The sequence below is a fragment of the Vanellus vanellus genome (assembly GCF_965231255.1).
Source record: "Vanellus vanellus genome assembly, chromosome: Z".
NCBI classification, from domain to species: Eukaryota; Metazoa; Chordata; class Aves; order Charadriiformes; family Charadriidae; genus Vanellus; species Vanellus vanellus.
The window spans coordinates 86,533,259-86,550,534 of NC_138908.1; the positions used below are offsets into that span (position 1 = coordinate 86,533,259).

General features: G+C 40.1%; 1 protein-coding gene across 1 annotated transcript; it reads left to right on the forward strand.

Moving 5' to 3' along the window:
- Positions 1-675: 675 nt before the first annotated feature.
- SKA1 (spindle and kinetochore associated complex subunit 1) lies at positions 676-16,989 on the forward strand (the record flags this gene model as incomplete). Its single annotated transcript, XM_082497598.1, has 6 exons — positions 676-791; positions 1,710-1,834; positions 2,570-2,661; positions 6,005-6,142; positions 11,023-11,192; positions 16,841-16,989. The coding sequence occupies exons 1-6, from the start codon at positions 704-706 to the stop codon at positions 16,987-16,989; spliced, it is 762 nt and encodes a 253-aa protein (XP_082353724.1). The 5' UTR covers positions 676-703.
- Positions 16,990-17,276: the final 287 nt, after the last annotated feature.

Below are 17,276 nucleotides of genomic sequence, written 5' to 3' on the forward strand. Positions count from 1 at the left end.
TTTCAGGCGTAAGGTAGCCAGCAGAGGGGGCCGTGTGAGCGCTGCAGCCACAAGGGCTGCCAGGCGATAGTGTTCAATGGAGGTTTGTTAACACTGCGGCTGGGGAAAGATGCGTTTCAGCAACACTTTTTTAACAGTTATTTTCTATAATAGTTAATAAGTATACTTATACAAGAGTAACCGATATACAGTGCTACTTTTTGTGCCTCCATACTCTGCTAGCAAGCAAGTGCACATTGTTCAATTACTTTAAAAAGAAAAACCCAAACAACCCACCTCTTCAAACATTCATCATCTGATGTAATCTCCCTGAGAGCACCTTATAGCAGTACTTTAGATAAACCAGATATTTCTTGTTTATTGCAGTAAATTTCCAACTCCTTTAGTAGTGAACACCTTAATGTAAAACTTACCCAGTTTAATGAGGAATCGTTGTACTGATGTTACACTGCACTTATCTCCAGAGTTCAGGGAAATTGCTTTGTCTTGTCTGGTGTCAGTCACTTTGTGCTTCCTCTCCTGTTTCCAATTTAGTGAAATAAAAGGTAGTTACTATGTTTACTGCTTCATTTAAGTTCTCTTTGCTTTAACAGACCAGTATCCCTTTTCAAATTCTGCTTGTGTGCTTAGTGTTTGCAACTTAGGTCTTTCTTAAATTACTGCATTCTTTTTTTATTTCCCCTCAGTATGATAATAGAGGAATATGGCATCCTCAGACCTGGAAGATTTATGCTTTCACATCAACATGAAGATTTCAACTATTAAAAAGACTCTTCAATTAAGAAACATAGGTAAAAGAAATTAAGAGTGGGTTTTGGGTTGCACCTCCCTGCAGAAAATGGGAATGCTCTAATTAGGCGAGGAATGTTACATGAAGTGAAAATCAAGTAAAATATAGAGAACAACAACAAAAAAGTGAGCAAGGATGGCGAAATGGGAGTGTTATCAGAGAATCAGGTGCCAAGCAGAGAATGTGAGCTAAGTGAAAGTATGCTTCTCTGAGGAACTTGGAGACTGGTGGTTAATGCACCCTATATTCTATGTATTTGGTGGTGAAAGCTGCAGATGGGAGAAGAAAAAATATCTTGGCAAGAATGTTAAGCCTAATTACAAAAATGTGCAAAGTCATAGATGGGAGGTTTATACAGGTGTCTTGTCCTAGCATTCCAGGAGTGCCTGGCTGTGATGTAAACACCCAGTGGGTAACAAATTTATTTAAATTGAGGTGCTGAAATTGATCTGAATGTTTTGGATTCATCTCTTGTCCTTTGCTAGGCACAAATAGAGGTTACACAGGATCATAGAAATGTTGGTTGGGGGGGTCAGCTGGTCATTTAGGCTAACCTCCTGCTTGAAGAGGAACTATAACCCTAAACAGAGGGACATCATGAAGCAGAACAGGGTGCTGAGTTGTGAAAGCCAGGCTGCATTTAGAAGCTGTGTCTGCAGTGGTAGTGGGTACAGCTTAGTGCTTTCTAGCCTCGTGCTGGAGAGGGGCCTTTTTTCCTGCAGCAGCTTTGAACTCTGTGGGCTCCATGGAGTAGGAGGCTGACTGACTAGTGAATATTACTGCTTTTCCTGGGAAGATACGGTGGCTGGGGAGCATAGAGTTAGCAGATAATCACTGCTTGTGGAGGGGAGCGGAATGGGATTTTGGTTTTATGTTGGAGGTGTTTTGGCTTTTTAGCTTAACGTTCTCTCTTTGACAGGTCAGGAACCATCCCTCAAATCTATGCTCTGTAAAATAGGACATGAGATGGTTCTGTTGCATGATCTCCTGAATAAAATGGAAGCAGAAGTTCAACAGCAAGAAAAGCTGAAGAATTTGCTAAAAGTAATCTTTTTCCCTGTTCATAAAATGCTGAAAGATTCAAAGGAATCTTTGATAATTGCATAGTTGTTCTTTTCTAGATCCTAAGTGCGTGTGCTCTTTTCTAGATCCTAAGTGCGTGTTTGGATGCATGTGCTTACAAGTGAAACTGGGACTCAGAACAGGCTTTCTGATGGTTTATTAAGCAGCTGTTCAGCATAGTGGACATTAAAAAATTTATTGTTCAAGGTTTATACATTGAAAGCATGTCTTTATCATAAGAGATACTGAGATCTGAAGGGCAGTTCTAGTTTTAACTTAAAATAGTTATGAAAACTACTTAATTAGAATATTTATTTGTTGTTTTAGTGTGTATTAGCAGTGCTTTCATGTGCCAAGTCTCTTGTGAAAGTGTTGTTTGGGGAAATGTAGATGTTTCCTGCAGTATCTCTTCATCACCACCACCCAGACCTGCTAGGGTATATTATTACAGATTTATTTCTTGCCCACTCGAATTTCTCCGACACTTTGTGTGTAAGGACCGACAAAGTTATGTTTTCTCACTCTTAGCTTTGTTTTTCTGAGCTTTGCTAGATGCTCTTGGGGAAGGTAGGGGGTAAAGGAGTAAGATGTTGGGGAGAGAGTAAATAGCAGCTCTTAACTTAAAAAAATTATTTTAGCATTGCCCTAACAACAAACTAATTTTACTTGCTTGGCATTAAGTTTCAGATTTCTGATGCAGTCTAATGTTAATTTCAGGAGCTCCAGAAGTCTGCTGAGAGAGATCAAATTGAAGCACAGCACCTCCGTGAAAACATTCCTCCCCATCTGCCTAAACCAACTCAGAGCTGGTATGTGGTATATGAGTATGGAGGTATGGGGCTGCTCCTGGCAGTGTCCAGCTGCAGCACTGTAGAGCTCTGCTCCTTTTACTGTATATTAATTGTGAAATTTTGGGAGCCAGTGTGGTTATATGTATTGATTTTGGAGTTTGCTCTTTACTGTTCACTACCAGGCTTGTGCTAGCACCCAAACAAATCCCTCAGGTGAAACCTATAAAATGCCAAGTTGTTCAGATGGAAGCTTCCAGTGGCAGGTGTGACATTATAGTATAAAGCTAGTTCTTTGATAAATCTGAGCATTCCTTGCTTTAGAATTGCAAACACAATGATCTGGTAGTTGCAGTGCCTAAGGATTGAGGGGTGGGTTAGTGATCCAAATGCTGGGTCACAAGAGCTAAAGTTCAACACTGCCCTTCCAAATATAATAATAAAAAAAAAGTCCTTTACCTCAATCATCTTTCTGTGGGGATTTGAATTATGGTTGTGGTATTTTTGTTCTCCTTTTCCTGCAGCAGCCTGGCATTTATTTTAGCTAGCAATGACATCCACCTGCCTTTGAAAGGGCTGTACTAAGCAGCTGTTCAGTATAAAGTAGCTCAAATAAGAGAATGAGACACAAGTATGTGAAACAATAGCTATTATTCAGAAGGCTTGTAAGACATAATAACTCTGACTAGGTTTCTCAGAGAGGTCAGCTCTTTTTCTGGTCTGTTACTTTTTATTTTTGAGTGCTGTTAGTGTATGCCAGATGGGGGTCTCATCTCGATTTTAACATCTGGAGATCCCAGCCCTTGTTTCCACCCTTGTAGCTTGTTAGAAGGCAATGCATCAGTCTAGTTGAATTCAACGCTTCCAATATGTGCCCTGAATCTCTCAGCTTTACCTGGTCTTGCTCCTAATGCCAGACAAGCCTCAGGCTGAAAACATTACAGGCCTATTCCAGCAAAGTAAAAGGTTAAGGATGTGGAAACAGGGTTACAGAAGAGAAAAAGGAACTGGAATTTAAAAGTGTGTGTAGCAATATTCTTATCTGTGTAGGCACTGCTTGTGTTGAAAATTGGACTAGTCTTAGCTGGTAGAGAGATGACTTGTGCAGAAGCTTTTTTCTGAATGCGACTGTTCAGATGTGAACTCTTAGCTTAGGAAATGGCCTCCTAAAATGTGTCTAGAGATGTCTTGTTCCTTTTCAATTTAGATGTTGCAGAAAATTTTGCGTGTGTGTGTGAATGAATGTAAGTTCTTCAGAGATTATCACTGGACTTCTGCCTCCTCATAACTTACTTTCTTAGTTTAGGAAAAACCTTTGTCTTAAGTTTATGTTAGCTGCTTGGAATTTAGATGCAAATGAGGCTTGTTTAGCCATTGTGTCACCTCTGATATCGGAAAGATTCTTTAGGATGTTGGTTTACCTTCCAGTCTTGTCCTGCTTTTGATCAAAAGTTAATTGTCATACAACTTTAGCTGCTTCTTCCCTTTCTAGAGGGAACCACACATGTAGAACTAAGCAAGTTTTTCTAATGATTTTCTACAGATTATGCTCTGCCAGTATACAACTGCTGTTCTGACAGTGTCAGTTTGTGCTGCTGTTTTTTCCTGAGGAATAATACATTATATGTTAATGCCATTTGTCAAAGCACCCTTTTTCCTTTGTCCCCATGTTGTCACTTCTTGGTGCTCACTGTTTTGTGCAATGGAGGATCAAGCAAGTGCAAGACAGACCATAATTTGTCAGAGTCCATCTGTATCACTGTAAACAGGTCTTCAGTCCTCTTCCCCAAACCTTCCTCCATTGACCTTCTCCACTGCTGTTCCTCTACATCCAAAAATGTTTGGGGAGCTGAGTATTAATTGTCTGTTGAGTGAATATCATGAGATAAGGAATGCAGAAAGCAGAGTGAGCACTTGAACACTGGGGAGGCAGGTCTTCAGATCTCGGAAAGAATGAAAATGCCCACACAGACGAATTGAACAATTCATAGCTTTAGGTATTGCTTCTCTCCTGTGTTCTTGGTTTTGATGTTCTTATATTAGAGGAATCTCACTGAAATAAAAAACAAGTTCAATGTATCTTAGGCCCTTTTTATTCCAGGTGTTTATTGAGAGCAGTTTCTCACTACGCCAAGCCCACATTTTGAATACAAGCCTTGGTTCTTTCTTTTCGTTGTGCAGGTCAGCAGTGAGCTGAATGTGCACCACCTCACTGTAGCAATGTACGGGCAAGGTAGTGGTTAGGAACCCAAAGCAGAAGTACCTGGAGGAGGGGAATCATCTAGATAAGAAAAGAGGAGAAAAGTGAGGAGGATGGCAGGAGACTGGAGTCTACGGAGGAGTGAAGTTTTAAGGTGCAAACTGTCATGGACCAGATAGTTTGGGAGCCCAGCAGGTGGCACTGGCTTCCCTCCACACTGCAGTCTTACCTGGGAAATGGGACACTGGGATTGGGGTTGTCAAATGACACGTCAAATCCCAGCCTTTGGGTCAACAGAGGCATGCTGTGCCGTTCGCTGACTGTAGGGCCCCACGACAAAGAAAGATCTCTTCTTGTGGGAAGGTTAGATCAAAGTAGAGGATCAGTTCTTTGTGATAGGTCAGCTCAGTGCTGCTTTAGTTATTTCTGTTGCACATCTCAGCCCAGTAATGTTCTTGTATTCAGATGACAGTGAATTTGGCCAAATGCATCCTCTTTGCTGTCCTACTGATGAGTAGGAGAGCAGCTAGGTGGGTGGCTGGCGAATAACGCTTCATTTGAGGCTCTAAGCTGAAGGTTTGGAGGAAGGGTGAATTTATAAAAATAATGCTGTAATAATCACTCAAAGCAAGAAATTCCTCAGCTTTTGGGATCTTGCCTAAAAAAAAAAAAAAAATTAAAAAATCCCAGCCTGCTGGATGGTGTTGAATTTCTTTGCTTCAAAAGATTAATGGATGAGTCAGGCTTCCCAAGATTTGAACTTGTTTCAAAGAGCTGTGAAGTATTTCAAATCTGCCTGTTAGGCTGCAGCTCTGTGCTCTGGTTCATCTGATAAGAGGCGAGGCCTCATGTTCTGTGAAATGTAATGGTACATTGAATTCTTAACTGCTCTGTGCTGCATTTGGACTGCTTCCAATTCACCTGCTAGCAGCCTCTCTAGCAGAGAAATGAAGAGCTATAATGAAGTCAGCTAAAGTATGCAATTTGAAATGGAGTAGGCTTGCTTTATTTATTTTTCTTTCAGGCAAGATGGTGAATTGTGTTCATCCAGCCTAACAGATGGGTCAGAACTTAGGTCTGTGAGGAAGCAGACTTGATAATATAATGGTATTCTCCTTACGACTTATCAGCTATTTATACACTTAATATTCATTCATTTTACAGCATCACTGGGCTAACTGTGAAATGTGAAGAACAAACAAAAGTTGTAGAACCCGAACGTACAAAGAAACCTACAAAAGAGCCCAGACTTATTAAAGAAGCACCCTTAATAACCACAGAAGAATTTGAAAGTGTTCCTGCGTAAGTAAACACAGCTTTTCTTAGACCCTGTCATGCCAGTTTGGGTGGCAAATGTAGGTTTGGGAAAGTGAGCTTATGCAGAACTGAGACTGACAGATGTTTTGAAATTTTAAATGTTCCACAGGGTGAAACATCATAATGATAACTTCAAATAGTTTATATGCAATACCAGCAAACCTGAAAATGAAAGGAATAGAGCTAATTTGGTGGTACTTCATGTATATGTAGGGAAGATCAGAACTAATCAGATAAAACCCAAACTCATCTCAAAAGTCACTTTAGTTGTACAAACAGCAATATATTAGCTAGTAGATGGGTTATCTTCATGTTTTGAGAACTGACATTTAAAAAAAAAAAGAGCCATCATCTCATAAGATGAAAGGTATGGTTACACTTAAAAAGAAAACCAATTTTAAATGCTGCTTTTATTTGACCCAGGTATTGGTTTACAAAAACTTCAAGTCTTGACTTACCTGTTTTGAGATGGGGCAAGAGATCAGACTTGTTAAACCAAAAACACCTCCCACTGAAATATCGCAAATTTCTGGAATAGAAAGCTGTGGGCTTTTTCCCCTACCACCAGGATCTGATTAATAGATATCCTTGTTTGAAGTCTGTCATGTAGGAATAACTTTTCTTAATTGGCACTTTGGGGACAATGGCAAATATTTCTGCAATAAAGAGAAAATTCTGTTAATGCCTAAGGCTAAATTGTTATCTAGACTCTAGATTTTGTGTGTTCCCTGGCAACACTTGTTTCAATAAGAATTTTTTTTGAGTCTGTGATTTACTTGAAGCTTCCAAATCATCTTTTCTATAGCTTTCAAAATTTTCAGGTGAGCAATGTCCGTTTTCTTCCACCAAATTGCTCAAACCAAAAAATGAAGGAGCCTGAATGTTGAGCTAATAATAAAGGATTATTTTGGTTACTATTTAAAAGTGCGTGCATCTGGTATTTTTATTCTGCAGATCATATCTAGTATTTGGTGGATGTACTCCCTTAGGTACTTCTCTCCTAATAGAATTTTTGAAAGGTAAAAGCTGGAGCATGGGAATTTTTTGTCATTATCTCTGCTAAGGCAAGCAAAGCAGACATAGACCATTCCAGCCAAATGTTGTCTTAACCTCCAGTTAAAGCTATGATCTTCCCTGATAATCCCTGGAAGTGTTTCATTATCCTTTAAAGTGGGAGGTTTTCTGCCGCTGTTTGTGGGTGGGGAGAATGGGGACAGAGGCCAGCTGGATACTCTTCTATTCATCTCGGGTTTATGGAAAGGTTGCATCTTAGACTGTGCTTATGAACTATAGAAATATTTTTATTCAGATGGGAAAAGCATGTCTGTTCTTTGAAGGAAGATTTACATGAATTTAAGTAGGCCTATTAATATACCATTTTTTTTTCCTGTTGCCTGGCAGTGTTGCAATACAAGATTTGGGGAGTCCACTAAGATTGCAATTTTGCATACTATTTAATCAAATCTAAGCAGCAAATATTTGTGACCCAAACTTTCTCACACCTGACATATTCTTCTAAGAGAATGAGGATTAGGGTCATATCCTAGTTCTCCAGGTCATCGCTGGTTCTGATGTAGGATTTCTTATATCTTCTGGCAATAGTAACAAGGGATACTACAGCACTTTTACGCAGCTCTGGTCCTGGAGCCACGTGGCTGTGCTAGCACAGGACTGTGCCTGTGCTAAGCCTGTCTGAGGGACTTAATAAAGCCCAACTGTGCATATGCATCACATGTGTCTAAATCCCATACCAGCTGGGTATCATGGGGTTTGCATCTGCCAAGAGTTTCATTCCTCAATCCCTCCTAACCACAGCTGTGGTAGATTTTAACTGAAAAATCTAGGTGGTTTTCATCCCCTTTGTGCTGAAAGTGAAGGAGAATCTATCCCTTACATCATTAGGGCACTAAAAGGGATATGCAGTTTTCAGTGACTTCCTATTTTTAGAAGTCTGCAGCAGGTATTTAACAAAGGTACACGCTGTGTTAAGGTGCAGATATGGAGCACCTTGATCAAATAGAATATTCTCGCACAGTAAGAAACTTGCAAATTATCTGAGCCTTCATATCTGTTGCAGGAAGGCACTTTTTGGAGGAAGAAAAAGGAAATGGCACAGTAGATGTCTCGGTTACCTTTGAATTCAAGGCAAAGGAAAATGCTTGCTTTATTCTGTCTCTAAAATTCTTACTGCTTAACATATTTTTAGAATCTGCACATTTATTATAACTCAAAAGTCTCAGAAAATGGTAACTTGGGAGAATATATGTTTCTTTTAGCCTAAGTGTTTTTGAGGGAGCAGGTTGGCCATTAAGAGATTTATCTCTTTTCCAGTGGTATATATGCGATATATTGATGTTGTTATTTTCTTCGAAGAATGTAGCATTGTGCTTTGGTTTTCATACCTATGGAAAAAAGTTTTGAAAAGGGCTTCTGTGGATTAAAAAAAGAAATTGGGTCACTCTTTTTTTTTTTTTTTTTTTTTTCTGTAAAGAGTTCTGAATTTTTTTCCTTTTGGTGTAGTGAAGCCGATTTTTAAAGTTATTTTAAGCCTAAATTAAATGGATGAATTTGAAACTCCTTGACTTTGTATTTTTATGTTAGTGTATGTATGGACTGAAATAAACGTTAGTACTTACGGGTTTGCTAGCCATGGCTGGATAGAAACATGAGAAGACTGTGGAACAGCTGGGGGTTTTATGATCCTTACAGTTACGCACAGAAGAAAAATTCCAGTTGCTTTTTGACAGAATGTAGTTTCAGATTAAGGCGCCTGCATTTACGTGTCTGTGACGCAGGTGTCTTCACGCTCCCCGAGTGCCCCCACTCCTGCTCTTGTCGCTAGTCAGTACAGTTGGTGGAAACCAGAAAACATCTCAGCTGCTTAGCTGTCATGGTGTATTGCAGTTGCCTGAGCAGAACTGTCTGGTGCCATTGGAGATGCTTTGGCGTGTACTGCCAGATCTTTAGTTTCTGAATTTTCTGTATACCCTAGCACAGCACATCTGCTGCCCTCCTGAGAGCATCTTGGATGCCTGAGGGCTGGTCAAAGAGCACTCAGTGCAGAGGTTTAGGCAGCTGAATGCTGCTTCTTTGTTTCTTTGTGGGAAGGAGCTGAGGTGTTCTCTTGGATTCACTAAGTGTATCCACTGTATCTCTATTGATAGTGGGAGCACAGGAACCTAAATATAGGTGCTTTATACCTCTGGCCTTAATATTCACGGCTCTGCACGTTCCCCCGTGACTTTATAAATAGGCTAAGGGATGCATATAGAGCAATAAATAGCAGTTAATGTATACAGGCAAAGCCCTTCTGTGGTTATGGGCTGTGTTACTTATTTATGCCAAGTGTGACTGCATTTCAGGAGTGGTAGTGCTTGCTTTTATTTGAAAAGATGTTATGTGTGCTAAGTAGAGCATTTTTATAAAAATGGCTGCAGCTCTAACTTTGAATCTGGATTAAGCGAAATACCAATAAAGTTGTAAACTGGCTACAAATAACTTAGTAGCAATTCAGTGTGAAATTAGAGCAATTGCTTTGATTTCAGGAGTTTTTACGCACCCTGTGCAAACCTATTTCCCTGACAGGGACTGGCTGTTACTAAAATCTGCAGCAAGCACTTATTTTTAGTTGGCAATTGTAGAATGCCTGCCTGTCTTCTGGTTTGAAATATTGAATTTGTAATTCATTAGCTACTTGTGCTTGCAATTCTTTGTATGTTTTTCAAAGATAAAGGTTTTCATATTAAAATGAGGGAAGAATTTCCTGTTCATTGATCTCTTCAGTCTTATTGTCCTCCAGCTTTTAGCTGCCTGATGTCCTGACCTAAAGAACCCCATTCATTCTTAAAATGAAGTGTAACACTTTTCTCAATTCCATATATCTGCAAGCTGATACTGTATGCCGAATGGTGATTACAGGATAATTCAAGTTGCGAGGTTGCCCTGGCTTTTACTGCAGTGTTTTCTGGGGTTTTGTTTTGTGTTTAGCGTACTGCTTGTCATATGAGTTTCAGATTTCATTCTTATATAATGGCTTCTCAGTTTGTAGTATGTTTCCTGTTTCCTTGAATGCATGCCTTTACATCTATAAATGCTGAATAGCCTTGCTTGCAAATATTCCAGTGCTCTAATATTTCCACATCGCTTTGTTTTTATCTTCTGTGCTTCCTGTACCTCCAGGCTGTTATCAACAGATCTTACTATTTTCGTACTAGTTTTATGAAATACTCTGAAAGTTCAGAAGTGGATGTTGGTAGTGCAGAACTGTGTCTGTATAGCTCAGTAGGCTGCACGATAAAATATAGAAAACAACACAAAACTGGTATTTCTTAAAAAAAAAAGAAAAAAGCAAAAAAAAAAAAACCACCACCAAACAACAACAACAACAAAAAAAAAAAAACAAAAACAAAAACAAAACAAAACAAAGGAATGGCTGTAAGATCAAACACAGGTTATTTATGACTATAATATGAACCAAACTGCACTCTTACTCAGAAACATTTAATTTCAGTTTTGGCTCAATGTTATGTTTTCTGCAAAGTTACTTGATTTTTTGTGTTTGTAGTTTAAGTGGTACACTATAAAAGCAACCTTTACTCAATTTTGAAAAGCTCCTTACAGCTTAAGCACTGGATATTTTTTACTTCTTAATTTAGTTTTCTAATGTTTCATCTTTCTGGCTTTTCAACATTATTAAACGGTCAAGGAAATGAACAAAATTAACTACTACATTTATTCATTAACACAAAGCAGAAGAAACTGCTTCTAACTAGGAATAACATGTTCAATTAAGGCTGATGAAAGAAAAATAAACACGGAATTTCACTTGTGACTTTCTGGTTACTGCTTTTTATTTTTATTTGTAGGTATATGAAAGGTCGTTTAACGTACGATCAAATTAATGCAGTTGTTCAAGAAATTAACAAGGCTGTGGTGGGCAAGTACAAGATACTGCATCAGCCTTTGAAATCTATGAATGCAGCAGTCAGAAATCTCTACCACAGGTTCCTGGAAGAAGAAACTAAGGATACAAAAGGTATTTTTTTTACATTTGTTAGTACCAAACTCATAGCATTCGGATATTGCAGCACAAGTATAAAAATGCAGGTCAAAATATTGAATGACCGATGACAGCATGTGCTTTCCATGTTGTAGTGTAACTTGTTCCCCCAGGGATCGGTGCTGGGGCCCGTTCTCTTTAATATCTTTATCAACGATCTGGATGAGGGGATCGAGTGCACCCTCAGTAAGTTCGCAGACGACACTAAACTGGGGGGGCGTGTTGATCTGCTTGAGGGTAGATTGGCTCTGCAGAGGGATCTGGACAGGCTGGACAGATGGGCTGAGGCCAATGGTATGAGGTTCAACAAGGCCAAGTGTCGGGTCCTGCACTTGGGTCACAACAACCCCATGCAGCGCTACAGACTGGGGGCGGAGTGGCTCGAAAGCTGCCTGGCAGAAAAGGACCTGGGGGTGTTGGTGGACAACCGGCTGAGCATGAGCCAGCAGTGTGCCCAGGCAGCCAAGAAGGCCAACACCATCCTGGCCTGCATCAGGAATAGTGTGGTGAGCCAGACTAGGGAAGTAATCATCCCCCTGTACTCGGCACTGGTGAGGCCTCACCGCGAGTACTGTGTTCAGTTTTGGGCCCCTCACTACAAGAAGGACATTGAGGTGTTGGAGCGTGTCCAGAGAAGGGCTACAAAGCTGGTGAAGGGTCTGGAGGACAAACTTTATGAGGAACGACTGAGGGATCTGGGGTTGTTTAGCCTGGAGAAGAGGAGGCTGAGGGGAGACCTTATCACCCTCTACAACTACCTGAAAGGAGGTTTTAGAGAGATGGGAGCTGACCTCTTCTCCCTGGCGACAAGTGATAGGACAAGAGGAAACGGGTTCAAGTTATGTCAGGGCAGGTTTAGATTAGATGTTAGGAAGCATTTTTTCACTGAAAGGGTTATTAAACATTGGAATAAGCTGCCCAGAGAGGTGGTGGATTCACCATCCCTGGAGGTGTTTAAGAAAAGGGTAGATGAGCTGCTTAGGGACATGGTTTAGGAGTGGTGGTGTTTTTATCAGGGTAGGTTACTGGTTGGACTTGATGATCTTAAAGGTCCCTTCCAACCTCACTGATTCTATGATTCTATGATCTTATTCTCAGAAAACAGTCCATCTGGGCACTCTGGTAGTTGATGGAATGGTTTAACCTGTGGGAGTGTTTAAAATCATCAGTCTCAAAAAATTTTAGAAAACCCGCTATTGCTTATTCTCAGACAGAGAACCCGGGGGATGGGGAATCTGTAGACTTAGCGGGCTTTCCCTCCCTTCCCAGCACATGGTGCCACAGCCTAAATCAGATTTGGCCCTGAAGAATTCCTGTCCAGCACAGGGGATGAACAATGCTTCAACAGTCTGGAGCAATGAAAGTTCTGGTTCTCCCTTGATATAAGGGGAGGAGAACAGAAATGAGATTCATCTCCAGATCAGATACTAGGCCATGAGGAACATAAATGTCTCTTTACTCTACAGAACTGGGTACTCAGTATAAAATCTGGTCACCTCTTCTGGATAAAGTCTATAGTTTAGCAACATGGGTTATTGTTTTGACTGAAGAGTCTTCCCCTAACTCATTTGGTTACTTTTATATGTTTTCACTGAAAACGTGTCACTTTCGTGGCATGTTGTAGCAAAAACTTGTGTGCACAAAGATTTACTTTGGAATCCTTACAGGTTTTGAAAACTCCTAATTTGGTAACCAAACTGCATAAACTGTGTTTTCAATTTTTAAGCTAGAATGGAGATGAACTATTAAAAATTTGTTCTGAAGTTGGGAAATCTGGGTAATCACTCATGCTGCAGTGGCTTTGTGGAAGAGACAGGGCTGTCTGATAGTCTTAAGAAATTTTCTCTTCTTAAAAGCGTAGAGGGAACAAAAATGCACCAAAATGTCTTTCAATTTATAAGCAAGCTGTTCGTACAGGTTAGTTTTTCCAAAGATATGTGGCACAGCAAATCTCTAATATTAAAATCCCCTTTTTGACATTCCTTTCATTTTGAGAACAAGTATGTAATTATTCCTGGAGGGGTGTACTGCATGTATTGAGCTTGGCAATGTCCTTAGAATGCACTCATGTTTCCAAGTTCAGACATAAAGTGTGGAGCAAACTCTCTTCTGTCTCACAGAAAGAGAGATCTTTTTTTGACAACACCTTGGTGCCCACCTCTGAATTTTTTCCCTGGACAGAATGTAAAAACATTCTGCCCTAAGCATTCACTGGGACTCAGGAGTCACCTTATGACAAACGACAACTTTTTCTTCCTTCCTTTGGATTTGTTGCTTATCAAGACTCAATATTTATGGTATGGTGGTAACATCACTAACTACTAGATTCTAAATGCATCTCTTCTGTAGGGAAAAAATTCTGATATGTTGGACGTGCCTGGCACTTCTTTTATTTTGAGACCTATAAGATATACATGTCATATGAAAGTCAGTGTTGTAAAGGACTTTAATAGAAGCATGCTAAAGGCATGCAATTAGGCTACTTCATGTGACTGGCTTCTGATTTGGGCTTGAATATATATTTTTTTTCTAGACAAGTTTTGCTTCAATTTAACAATGGCTTATATTAATCTGTGATTTCTTAAAATACCTGCTTCCTCATTTTTAATTTACAAATTATAAATTTACTTTTTTTTTTTTTTCTGCTTTAACTGTTACTGTCCTCAGGATGATAGTAAGGAGTTTGAGCCTGTGGCTGTAGAGGAGAGAAAGGCTAAACACTAGAAGGGCCCTCCTAGGTCTGGAATGCTGCTTAGTCTGCAAGGTGAGCCACGGCAGCCTCAGCTGCAGTGAAGGAGCCATTGTAGCAACTTGAGAAAGCTACAACTAGTCAGAGATAATTTTCTGCCAGAAAGTGTTTTCTTTTTTTAAGTCTGAAAAATTGAGGCTTTTAGTTTCTTCAAGTACCTGAGAGACAGTCTTTATTTTCTTCTTTAGGCTGGAAAGTTCAGTTAGGAAACTAGGACATTCAGCATCTGAGTGTGTGTGTGTGTGTATGTGGTAGATGTTTTGTTTTGTTTTTGTTTGTTGTGACTAATGATCTAGAAAGTCTAGAGAAAAGGTCTGGCAGGCTGTCAGCTGGTTCTTATCTGGCCAGCACAAAATGATTAAATGTCTTTATCCATTGCATTTTTCAGGTTGAGGTTGTGTATGCATTGATGTGTTTGGTTAAATTTCTGTTGTGAGTGTCTCTCTGCTTAGGATTCCCACAGTTTCTCGGACTGGGCTGATTGCCAGCTGACCTCTTCCTCTGATTTCAAGATGAGAAAAGACACTGCCTGGTTTATTGGGGTAACTTCCCAGCTAGTAAGGTGACTCTGTTAGTTCAGCTTGTTATTTAGTGCATGGAGTTACTGTTCCCAACCAAACCACCACCCTTTAGCCAGCTCTGGTTTCTTCGTAAACAATATCTTGCTATGCTGAATGTTGCTGCCCTGAGTTCTGGGCAAATCTAAGAAGAAATTGTATTCTGCACAGATTCAGGACATTCTGATGCTCCCCCAGGTACAACAGGCTGCCAAACCGGTATGCGGATTATCCCTGGGTTCCTAACACGATTTAGGGGTACTGCCCTATTACTGGAAATTGCAAATCGTCTCTATCTGACTTTTAGTTATATTTTAAGCAGTTATGCAGGGGTTTTTTTCTTTTCCAAGTAAACAAACTTTCCACTTCTCATCTGTATGCGAATTTGGCATTCTTGCAAGCTCTGAGATTCCAGCATAGTTCCCATTTGGGGCAAGACCTCTAGCTTTTTACAGTTATTGTCTCTGGAAGATTCTACTTCCTATTAGACATCTGTGTCGCCGACTCTCAAAATTGCCCCGTCTGTGAGAAAACACGGTCTGTTATTCTTCAGCTCTGGCTGAGCAATATTTTGGGGAACACTACACTTGTAAACAGCACTCTGGGACTTGAGTTCTAATGACTGTCACATCCTTGGATGCTCCTTCAGAGTCGAGTGCATGTCCTTGTTAGATCACTCATAAGGTGAAATTTAAAGATGAAACATTTACAGAAAAACGCAGATTTGCCTGTGTAAAGCTATTTTGTACTGGTTTGATGAATAAATAAAAGCTTTCCTGGCATCTTCAGCTTTGCAGCTAGCATCAGCTCAGCTGCGTTCTCCTTGGTTAAACTGGAAGGACTCTCCAATAATTTAATAGAAAGGAGTTGCTCCATCTTATCTAAGACGATGCTGCCTCTGCCTTACTTCAAGGGTAAAAGGTGAAGAGAGAATGCTGTCCTCCTTTTCTGAGCTAGAATACCCTTAGCCTTCCACTTTTCTTGTAAGACTTGAATGCATGATACTACAAAAGAATGTTATTTCCTTCTACTTACTCTCCTTAAAGATAATTGGATATTTCTGTCTTATATCTTAAATAGCATGTTCCCGGTTTCAGGTTGCTCTTCATTCTTACGGTTTTGTGAAGGTGCGTGGTTAAAATCTTATGCCATGTTACAGGAAGTCTTAAATGTACAGTCATTTTACTAGATCTATAATTATCTCCCATCTGAGCAGTGTATAAAGACTGAATATGAAATAACAGCTAGTGAATATAGCTATGGAGTGCTTTGAATAAATTCTTCCTTCCTCGTGTGTACCTGTTTGTGGGGTCTTGCTCTTGGGCTTCTGTTGCAGGCATTTTAAATGCATTAACTCCAGTCAAGGCCTTTGTTTCTTACAAGCACTTGACAATGAGAATTTCATTTTAGAAAGTTAATAAACTGCAAGAAGGGATGGGCTGCCAGCTCTGATGCGGGACCTTCCTGTGCCATTTTCTTAGAGACATGGGGAGGATGCTGTTCCAAGTGGTTAGTCTTTTTCTTGCATTTTCTTAATTAACCAATAATTATGCTTTTCCAAATCTGATGACAGTCAAGGGAATGATGGACTGATGTATGCAGGTCTCCTTCCTTTTATTTGCAGAGGGCCAATTCCAGAACTTGAGTGCCTGCTGAGAGAACATCATCAAGCCACAGCTTATTTCAGACATGGAAAAGCAATTATTTGGGATTCAAATTACACTGCTACTCAGCTGTGCTGCATGATTGAAATGCTGAAGTGTGATGCCTTTATTTGTAAAGCTGTGCTATGATGTGTAAGCAGACCCTGAGCATCTCTCTGGTTTTGCTTTGGGCATCATCAAGAGCGGAATGCCAATGGGCAAGGCGTCAAAGTAGTTTACTGTTAGGCATCAAGGCTCTTTGAGGTGTGCTGTCAGTTGACTTTCTACTATCCCTGTGTTCTGGCACATCTGTGGAACATCTTGTATCTGGCCCTGGGTGGTATTTTGGACTGCTACAGACTTTATACCCTGATAAAGGAGTGTGGATGGTTTGAGAGATGTTAGTAAATACAGCTGGCAACAGGCAGCTCGCTGAATGGGGCCTGTGGATGATGCAGGGTAGTTGAACTTCATGGGAAGGTTGGTAATTCTTCTTTCTGGTGACAAATTTAAGAAATAGAACAATATTCCTGAGAGTGTGAGGCTGTCCTACTGCTGGTTGTATTTTTTCATCAGTGTGTGGAATTGTTAAGAAGAGGTTGTATTGTTATTTGTGAAATGTTAAGTGTATCCTACAACATAGTAATTTCTACAGCAAAGTCATTTGTTTTCCAGGTGAATTTTTTATTGTGGAGGCTGATATCAAAGAGTTCACTCAACTGAAAGTGGATAAGCGCTTCCATAGTATCCTGAATATCCTGCGCCACTGCCAGAGAGTGAGAGAAGTTCGTGGCTCAAGACTTGTCCGCTACGTCATCTGCTAACGAGCTTTCCATATTCTGCTTACCCGAGACATAGAAGGCAGAAGTATTTTGAGATGGAGAGAGATTTTGTTGTCCACGGAGAGATTCTATGTGTGGGCATTCCTATACAGCTCTCTTATTTTCTAGAAGGCAGTAGTGAGGGCCACGAAGCGTTTCTCAGACATCTCTCCTAAATTAGGAGTGGCAATATCAGATGGCCTTGAAGTATTTGAGTTTTCTTTTGAAAACTTGAGAGGAACTGTTGTCTTTTGGTAAATTACAAATGCAAACCAGATACGCAATTTGTG